Here is a 10,845-nt window from a genome sequence, read left to right on the forward strand (position 1 = left end):
TAATTAAGAAAATTGATGAAGGCGGAGTGCTAGATGTGGTTTACATGGACCTTTGACAAAATCCCACATGGTAAGCTGGTCAAGAAGCTTAAGGTACAAGGATCCAAGAGGTGTTGACAAACTGGATCCAAAATTGGCTTGGTGATAGGAGACAGAGGGTAGTGGTGCCTGGATGTTTTTCTGACTGGAAATCTTAACAAATAGTGCTGGGACCCTTGTTGATTGTAATATACTTGGATGTGAATGTAGGAGGAATTATTAGTAAGTCTGCAAGTGACACAAAAAAAAATTGGTGGAGTCGTAGATAGTGAAGAAGGTTGTCCAAGGATACAGCGAGGCATAGATCAGTTGGAAAGTTGATTGGGGCAGTAGTTGATGGAATTTAATCCAAACAAGTGTGAGGTAATACACTATAGGAGGTCAAATTCTGGTAGGACATATAGAGTATCAGTATCACATGGAGCAGGGACCCAAGGAGCATTGATGTACAGAGAAAGCATGGAGTACAAGTCCAGAGCTCCCTGAAAGTGGCGACACAGGTGGATAAGGTATTGAAAAAGGCATTTGTTATCCTTGCCTTCATAGGCCGAGGCCTTCAGTATAAAACTTGGGACCATCACGTTGCAGTTGTACAAAACATTGGTGAGACAGCACTTACAGTATTATGGTTGCCACACTACAAGAAGGATGTGGTAGAAATAGAGAGAGTAGAGATGAGAATCACCAAGATGTTGCCTGGAATGGAGGGCTGCAGTTACAAGGTGAGATTGGATTGACTAGGTTTATTTTCATTGGAATGTAGGAGACTGAGGGGTGACCTTATAATGGTTTATAAAATTATGAGGGGTATAGATAGGATAGGTAGAATCTTTGTTTCCACAGAGCATGGGAATCTAGAACTAGAGGGCATGGGTTTAAAGTGAGGGGAGAAACTTTAAGGGGATCTGTGGGGTACGATCTTCCCACAAGGAGCATGGTGAATATCTGGAATGAGCTGCCAGAGGAGGTGGTAGAGGCAGATACAATTACAACATTTAACAGGCATTTGGACAGGTACTTGGATAGGAAAGGGGTTGAGATATACAGGCCTTTCTCAAATCCTTACCTCAAAAGCAGTAGACAAATAGGATTAGCATAGAGAGACATCACTGCCAGCATGGACAAGGTGGGCAGAAAGGACACATTGCTGCGATTCCATGGTTCTATAAACCTAGGTGTGACAAGCAACATTTGCACAACAACATCCTGGGCAATGACCATCTCCAACAAGAGAGAGTTTAACCATTTACTCTTAACATTCAATGACATTACCCTCATTGAACACCTCAGCATCAATCTTCTGGCGGTCACCTTTGACCAGAAACTCAATCAGCCACATTAATACTGTCACTGCAAGAGCAGATCAGAAACTGGATATCCTGTAGTAAGTGGCTCAGCTTCTGACATTCCAAGGCCTTTCAAATATCTGCAAGGCACAAGTCAAGAATGTGATAGAGTACTCTCCGCTTGCTAGAATGAGGGTAGCTCCAATCACAGAAGCTCAACACCATCCAGGAAAAAGCAGCCTGCTTGAATGGCACCTATCAAGTACCCTAAACATTCATTCCCTCCACCACTGGCTGCAGGGTGTACCATCGACCATACACATTGCAATTATTCACAAAGGCTAATCCAGCATCACCTCCCAAACATTCAACTTCTACCACCAAGAAAGTCAAGGGCAGCAGGAGCATGGGACCACCACCACCTCCAGATCACCCACCAAATCATACACCTTCCTGATGTGGAAATACGTCAACAAACCTTCATCGTTGCTTGGTCTAACCCTTGGAATTTCCTACACAAAAGTACAGTGGGAATGTCTTCACTAGAAGGACTGCAACTGGTTCAAGAAGGCAGTTCAGCACCATTATCTCAAAAGCAATAACAGATGGACAATAAACAGATCACAAAACTGAGTTTAAAAATGATAAAATCATGTACAAAAGCAAGGAAGAAATACTAAATCTTTGTGATGGGGCCCCAATCCGAGGACCACAATCAATTTTCAAGTATGTTCAGGCCTTGAAGAGAGTGCACTGGAAATTTTACTGGAATGGCAACAGTGATAACAGTCTTTTGTTCAGCAGAGACACTCGGAAAACTGGGATTGATTTTCTTACAGCAATGAAGTCAAAGTGGACATTTGATAAAGGTGTTCAAAACTATGAAGGGTTTTGTTGAAATAAATGAGAAGCCGTTTCTTGTTGAAGACACGTCACAGATTTTAATTGGTAAAAGACTAGAAGCAGATTCAGTGTTAACTTTAAAAAGAAATTGGATGCAGTAAATAATGAAAGTGAAGGGCAGGAGAGCGAGATAAATTGGATCAACCAGTAGTTAGACACCAAACGGCCACCAGTCTCTGGGTATTGTTCTGGCTTTGGTTTCTTGATTCGTAATTCTGAGGCTTGACCGAAAGACCAGATGATTACAAGTTCAAATCTCAACATTAAACATCAAAAACGTTAAATTCATTAAAAATAGTAATTTAAAAAATTGTTTTCATTAAGGAGCACAATCTCGCTGTCACTTTGCGGTAGAAACCGAACTGTTCACTATTTTTCACTGTACCTCGGTACATGTTACAATAATAAATCTATTTATCAACCACCCGTACACGAGTTTGCTGACACCTTCTAACTACACTCTGTAGTGGCTCAGCAAGCCATTCCGCTGTGATTAGGGGACAGGCAATGACGCCACTTTCACCAGCAACGCCCACATCCCGTGTATGAAATCCGGAGTTAATCTTGGAAAATGTATCTCCGGATCTCCTGCCTCTGAATCACCAGCGGCGCGGATGCTGGCAGGTAAATAGTCTGCGGTCGTTTATCTCCAACAGCTTTGCACGGTTGGTCAGCTTCCTTGACAGCAGTTTGAATGATGGCGTGAACACACTTTCAATCTTTCTCTTGCGCGTCTTTTTGCCATTTAACTGAAACTTGCGACCTGCCTCCAACTAGAAACCGGCCACTTCATTTCCAAGTGAAGTGCATGCCAATTATTCTGCCGGAGTTCCGCGGCTCCCTTCCGATTACACGCCCGACCTCCACGACTCACCTAGAACTCTGCCTGCGCCGTACGCGGCCACTGATTGGTTACAAATGCCCGAGCAGCGAATGATTGTCACCGGGTTTGACGAGTGACACGTCGATCATAGGGCTGCGAGCCAATCGCGGTGCAGTGGGGGCGGACCGTACGGGCAGGTGTGCAGCAGTGCGAGGCGAGCGGCGCTGACCCGGTGCGGAGTCCAGGAGTCACTTGCGTGAGTGTTTTATGATCCTGGGGCATGGCTGAAGACTTCAGTCAGGAGGCCGTTTTGGATTTCCTCCTTCGTCACCGTGGAAAAGTGAGGAATGTGGATTTGACCGCTTATTTCAGACACTTCCTGAGGGACCCCGAGTGGCAGCTGCAGAACCGCGAACAGTTTAAGAAGTTTGTCAACTCGCTGGCCGTGGTGAAGGTGGAAGACGGCGTCAAATACATCTTTCTGAAGAAAAGGTACGCGGAATTCATCCCCGAAGAGTTTCCCGGTCCGATCGACGTGGGGATTGGGCATCCAAATAAAAGGGAGATGGCGAAGCCGAGGGTGGGCAAATGCAACCCGCCTCTGGGCAGTGGGCAGGTTCTGGGGCCACAGAGTGAAGTCAGAGCCGAGGGAAGGCTTCGGGAACTTGAGGCACCGAAAGGGAGGGGCAGGACCCGCCAATCGCCCAGTTGCTCAGCCGGTGAGATTTCGGACGCGTCCCGGGGTGTCGTACAGGCGCGGAATGACTCGCCCAAAGGATTGCCCGCTGCGTTGCGAGGTGGAAGGCGCACCTCTGAGGCGAGTCGCTCACTGCCTGAGCCGGCCAGCGAAGTCAACAGAAGGGCCAGTGAGGATCAACCGGTTCGTCAAAAGGATCGCACGGCAGTGGTCAACAACCTTGAAGGATCTGTTGCTTGTAAGAGCGCTAGAAAACACAAAAACAACAGAAATCCTGCTGCTTCTGTTGTGTGTACAGGTGACACTGCGGGATTGTTAAATGGTGAGGGTAATTGCTGCAACTATTTCGGCCAACCTGTTTTGGATTCTTCCACAGCCTCGCCTATCCTTTCTTATGCCGCCCCGCCTGTTGCTAAATATAAAGGGAGGAAACCTGCTAATAAAGAACTTCCAAACTGCAATGCTGAGATAACTTGTGTAAGATCCGTCCCCGAAAGCATACCGTGTAAATCTGACCAAAATTCCACTGGGAATGTTACGGAGATAAACGCTTCTCGGAGAATAGAGGGAACTGCATCTTGTGATACAAAACTGACCAACCTGTGTAGAGGTTCCTCATCTTCGAAGTACAGGAGCAATGCAAAAGTACCACAAGAACTATTAACTGGTGGTGACGCTCGGGTGCCTGTACCTTCAGAAGAATGTATCCCAAAGAACCAGGGAGAGTTGAGTTGTAGGCCACTTGCTGGAAGTGGACAGCCAATGGGTAATAGATGGCATTCTGAAAAAGAAAGCACATCACCCAAAAAATATGTGTCTCTTAAAGTGACTAAGAGCAATGAACCTCCTCACAAAATGCTTTCACTTTCACGAGAAAATAACCATCCAACTGTCCCGAAAATAATTGATGCACCTCTGAACGTAAGGGATCAACCAGCAAGTTCAGCCCAGACCACGAGCCACAGAGAGTGCAAAAAAGATGAACTCTTAAAAATTAAAGAGCCATCTGAGGCATCTTCATTAGTTCCACTTGATTCTAAAGAGCATCAATGGATAGTGAAAACAGCTGCAGGCATGTTTGAACAAGCATATGCCTTATTCTGTGAAGACCCCAACTTTGGCATGAAAAAGGATTTTATTTCTGGATATACGGTACTTCACTGGATAGCAAAGCATGGCAACCATCGCGCACTCACTAGATTCATTGGTTGCGCAAGAAAGCATAAAGTTAAATTAAATGTGAACATTAGATCTAATTGTGGGTACACTCCTCTACACATAGCCACTATGTATGGACAACTAAAAGTCATTCAATACTTAGTTAACAAATATCATGCAAATTTTAATTTAAGGGACCATAGTGGCAAAAAACCTTGGCAGTACCTGAATAGTGATGCTTCTAGGGATGTGTTCCAGATGTTGGGTGCTCCTGAATCTAAACATGCAAAGCCTTCTCGGATGAGCAACACATTCTCAGCTAAGGATGTCAGTAGGCAAAAATCATCTAATCCTGTTAGTAGAAAAACATCATTTTCTGCTCTCCTTAAATCCCCTCAACTAATGCATAAGTTTATGCACTTGAATTCTGATCACTTGCATGCAATAAATGAGGAAGAGGAGACAAATGAAGACTGAAATACAGCCAAATCTAAATAATTCAGTTTGGAAATGAGAATCTCTGGCTATGTGCAATATTTAACATGTATTCATTATGATTGTGTTTTAACAATTTAATTTGACTGCAAACCTGTTGTTTCAAAACAACAGAATTGGGTTTGATTTTTAAGTTTTATCTTTATTGAGTTTAGAACATGCAACAATCATAAGAAACATTATTCACTATTGAATGGAATGTATGGTAAATTGTGAAATGGGGTTTTAAATTACAAAAAATTAATTTGATTTTTATAAACTATGTAAAGATCCCCCAGTTTTCCACCTAATCTGGTGACTGCATGCTTGGTTTGTGCTGGGGTGCAATTGGACAGGTGCTAGGGATATCGCCAATCTTCCTTTATCTGAAGTCTCTGGTTGTAAATGTTACTAATCTAATTATGGAGAGCATGAATGCTGTTCTGTTCTAAAACTTGTGAATTTTACAGTTTGATCCATGATGTACTGACCAAGAAAAGTAGGGGAGAGTTTTTGTTTTTCCCCTTTCTTAACTATCTTCACTTTACTTCGACAGCCCAACTGTTACCTGCATAAATTGTGGCAATTGTGTTTTTTTTTATTTCTCCCCCTCACTTTGAACACTGATGGTGTATGATTTGTTCACATCTGTTGTGATCAGGGTCACCTCAATTTGCTAAAATAGCCTTGCTCTATTTCCTGGTCCTCTCCTTGCCATCTCTTCCAGCTCCTATCTGATGCTGAAATTCAGCCATCATCAAACTCCATAGCATGCTGTAGATGGGAATCTGAGGTTTCCTAATATGTTGGAAGATGATAAATTCCTGGCTGTTTTCCTGAGAAAGTCCAGTCTTTTGGAACTGGGATAGGTAAATTGAGGAGGGAAAATGAGAATATTGAGTGTAAATTGAACTAGAAAGGGGAGAAATCACATGAACAGGGAAGGAAGAACCAGTAACCATTTACTTGTAACAGATTATTAATGTACATCCATAATAGTCTACAGTTTTCTCCAGAAACCTTGGGCAAGTTCTGTCACTTTCTTATGCATGCTTCCTGTGGGGTTCTGGTCAGAAGTTGATGCTGAGAACTTGTTGATATAAAATTTTTTAACTTTGTTAGGGTGTATTTATTGAAACCAAATGCAGGGACACAGAGTGGTTGTAAAAATGGAATGCAACAAAAAGGCCAAGACAGAGAAAATGCAGGTTCTGTGGTGTAGAAAGGTAAACATTTTTAGTGGCCCATATTTTGATATCTGCTCAAACACCATGTGCAAACCAAATGTCCACAATACCTTAATATTAAAGCATTTTCAGATAGTTTATAAATAATAGTCATGTTGTTCAGGCCCATTGTTATCATTGTCATGAGGTGCTACATACTGACACACTGTGAGGTGTCTGGTTGCAGTAGATTCTGAAAATGGGATTTGAGGAGTCTGGCTAGATGTGTTAATTGTAAATTCTTCTGTAATTTCCTTTTTACCCCACTGATTTCCTTTCCTTCTCTGCTCTCTTTCCACCCCCCCCCCAAGTGTCTTCTCCATCCTGAACTGATCTCCTTTCCTTTTTTTTAAACAATCTATTCTTTACTCTCATGTCTCTGCCCTTTGCAATGTTATTTTTTCCCAACTCCAATCCCACCCTCAATCTCTCCCAACTCCTGAGCTCTTCCCCACTTGAATTGTTTTGTCCTTTTTTTAATCAACAACCACCATTTATAATGCCTCTTAATTTAGCAAAACATCCCAAGTTGCTTTGCAGAAGTGTTAGCAAACAAAAGTAGGCGCCTCGCCTAAGGAGATGACAGCAATGACCAAATGTTGTCTCTTTTTTTAAAAGAAAGTAGAGTTTGAGAGAGTTGGGGAGGGAATTTCAGAGCTTTGAGCCTTGGTAAATGAAGAAACCTGCTGTTGATGGAGTAATTTAAATTTGCAAATGATCAGAGCTCCTTTCCTACTTTCCTAGTTCTCTACCTATCGACCTGCTTGCTTTCCCTCACTTCATCCCCCAAACTCCTGTCCTCCTGTAAGTTTGAGTCCACTTTTCCCTGAAACCTCCAGGAAAGCCAGAGGCAGAATTTTAATTTAAAAAAAAATGACTGACCCAGATTTCTGTAAGAGTTACCAGCTGTAACATCAGGTGTGCATGTATTATTCTGGTTGGATATTCAAGTACCCCAGACACGCGCAGAAACACAGAAGCACATGCATTTCATTCCAGCACCAACAGCTCACCAATAGATCTGTTCAGCTGTCTGTAGTATATTTCATGAAATAGAGGCTCTTAACAATGTTGCTCACTCACTGATACAATCTTGGAGGTTAGCAGGGCTGGTTCCTGGAAAAGGGGACATGTGGTCACTCTGAACTGGTACATTCCAGCACTGCCTATATTTCTCAACTACATTGTGCACTATAATTTCATTCTTTAAGAATATGTACACAAGCATTATGATTACATTTTTAAAATACATTTGTGTGCATCAGCACTGTGACTACCTTTCCTGAATATACCAGTGTACATCAACATCAAGTTGGTGTGACTACACTCCTTCTGGAGCATAACTATATTTCAACACTGCCACACTCCTTGAATATGTGTCTACTGTGACTAAACTCCTTGAGCATATCTGTGTACATCAGCACTGTAAACACATTCCATGAGCATCTCTTCTTACATCAACAGCATGTCTGTACTCTTTAAGTAATCTGTTTACTGGAACTGTGACCAAAACCCTTAAATATGTTTACCAGCATTCTGAATGCAGCTCAGAGTACAGCAATGTATACAGACACAATGGCTACAGTCTTTATATTTGTATACACCTGCACTGTGACTACAATTGCCAAGTATATTTGTACCAGCACTGTAGTTGTATTCCTTGATATATCTATGTATACCAAAAGCATTGTTTGTACTCTTTGAGCACCATTATGTATTCTGACACAATTCAAATACATCTAGTCTTAAGAAGTAAAATGTCAATCATTTGTTAATTTTAAGTTTTATGACTAGCTGACTGCAATATTTATAACTAATGTTTTAAAATAAAGGTACAATTACAGTTGAATGGCATTGAAAACTACTAATATAATTTGGGTCTTGTGCTACTATACTGAGGTAGCACAATGCTAGAGCTATGATATTACCTTGGTAGCTGTTCCACTTTTAAGCAAGAGGCTGAGATTCAGTTATGCTACATAAAAGTTTCAACATAATCATAATCTAGACAGCTCTTAAAAAGAGGGCTGATTATATTTTTGTTTTGATGTGGGGGGGGAGCAATTATTCAGTATATTTGTGTCTAAAATCATAATATTTTAAATAAGCCACCAAAAAATGTAGTTTAAATTCATTCATTTCTCAGCAGAGAAAAGAATACACAAATTAGTAATTAAATAACACATTAGTTTCATACTATATAGTAATGTAGTTTTTTTTGGCAGCATTGATAAAAGATTCCATACTTCACCTCCATGTTGTGTTTTTACTATGGCTATGTATGCCATTGCTAAGCTAAAATTAGACAAACTGAAAATGTGATCTGACACCTTTTGATACCCTCCTTTCATCTTTTAAGTGGCCTTGAGGGGAATAAAAAGAGATCATGTTGATTGAATATCAATCACTATTGAACTCTACTCTGGACTTCACTCAGGTCAAGCCATGGTTACATAGTTGTGTATCTTCAGCTGGAATCGGCACTGGCACAAAAATCTTGTGTACTAGTTCATGGTATTTACAAGACACTTGTATGGCAAGTGAGGCTTCCAGCTGAATAATTTTAATCCTGTGCCCAAATGGGCACATGTCTATGGGTAAATTTGAAGCAATTATTTTGACTGATGCTCAGAACTCAAGTCCAAGGCTTCTAAATTAAAACAGGAAAAATGCTGAAATTGCTTAGCATGTCTGGTAGCATCCACAGAGAAAGAAACAAAATTAATGTTGTAGGTTGGTAATCTTTCATTAATAATTCTTCTAAAACTTCTGTCCTACCTTACTTTCTCTTGACTTTTCTTGGGCCTTGATTGAATCACAGAATGATCCAGAAGAATTTAATCCTGAGAATTTATCCAATTCTATTTCTGAGTTTTATTTGTCTAGAAATTCATTGCCCCTCCCTTGCTGGAGCTGCAGGTATACTGCCTGATCAGTATATTATAATCAGTACCTTGTACTCTGCCTCCAAAATTCATTGGAAATGCCAATGGTATACTTGTCCCAATCTGAAAATAGCTATTCACTACTACTTTATGTTCTCTGACCCTTAGCCAATTTCATATCCACACTGCCACTTTCCTGTCATTTCATGCCAGACTTTATCATTTTATGAAAGTGCATGTCAACAAAGATCTTAAGTACTACATCAAAGAACTTAATCAAATTAGTAAACACAATTCCTTTTAACAAATATACCTGCCTGTTACTTATTAACAATTTTTCCAAGTAATAATTGTCTTTATTTAATGGCTGTAAGAGGTTTTCCTGTTTGGCTGACAGGTCTGAAGTTGCTGGTTTATTTTTTTCCCTTTTTGTGAACAAGAGTGTAACGTTAGTGAGTCTCCACTGGCACCGTTCTAAGATCTAGATGACATTGTGTCTCTGCAATCTTCAAATTTATAGGATCAGGCAGTATGAAAGGAAGCCAATTGGTACATGTGGTTGACTGATAAATGTCCTCTCAAGTAGCCCAGTAAATCATTCGGTGTACCATTAATGCTGTGTTCAAACAGAAGAAGAATAAAACCAGATGGATTACCTGGCATTCACCTAGGCACTGAACTTTGACACAACAAAGTGGCTCCTGCTGCTCCTCCATGTTGATCAAATAGAACACTGAAAGTAGAAAGAGCACAGAACGTACAATGAATGGAGGACTTCACTGTACAGCTCCAAGAGTGACTTGACAGCACCAGCACTGGCTCATTCCTGCCAGTTTGGGTCTGTGGTAGGTAGTGAGTGAAACAACACAATAAACCTACTTGGTCTTACCCTCATCATTATACCCTTATCACTCCCCAGTGTGTTGTATGCTCTTACAATCATGTTAAATGGGATAGACTCAGAATAGATCAGTCAATTGTTCTGTCAGTAGATTAGTACTGGCAGCTCAAAACTGGTGTCTGAGGTGCTGTGGGCCACCAGAGGCAGAGTGTGCTACCATAACCTTATGGTCTTGCATATTTCTTACTCTACTAGAGTCATAGTAATACAGCACAGAAACAGGTCCTTCAGCCGAACTCATCCATGCTGACCAAGGTGCCCATCTAAGCTAGTCCCATTTGCCTGTGTTTGGCCCATATTCCTCTAAACTTTCCTATCCATGTACCTATCCAACTGTCTTTTACTACTATTACTATTAAGCCAAGGCTTCAACCCTGGTTTAGTGAAGAGTGCCAAAGGGTATGCTGAGAGCATTGCCAGGCATACATTAAAATGATGAGATGCCAGCTGAGT

General features: G+C 41.3%; 1 protein-coding gene across 1 annotated transcript; it reads left to right on the forward strand.

The window, feature by feature from the left end:
* The first annotated feature begins 2,346 nt into the window (after positions 1 to 2,346).
* LOC127585935 (ankyrin repeat domain-containing protein SOWAHB-like) lies at positions 2,347 to 8,304 on the forward strand. The gene has a single exon (XM_052043692.1). The coding sequence runs from the start codon at positions 3,332 to 3,334 to the stop codon at positions 5,381 to 5,383; it is 2,052 nt and encodes a 683-aa protein (XP_051899652.1). The 5' UTR covers positions 2,347 to 3,331; the 3' UTR covers positions 5,384 to 8,304.
* Positions 8,305 to 10,845: the final 2,541 nt, after the last annotated feature.

This window comes from Pristis pectinata, chromosome 2, assembly GCF_009764475.1.
Source record: "Pristis pectinata isolate sPriPec2 chromosome 2, sPriPec2.1.pri, whole genome shotgun sequence".
NCBI classification, from domain to species: Eukaryota; Metazoa; Chordata; class Chondrichthyes; order Rhinopristiformes; family Pristidae; genus Pristis; species Pristis pectinata.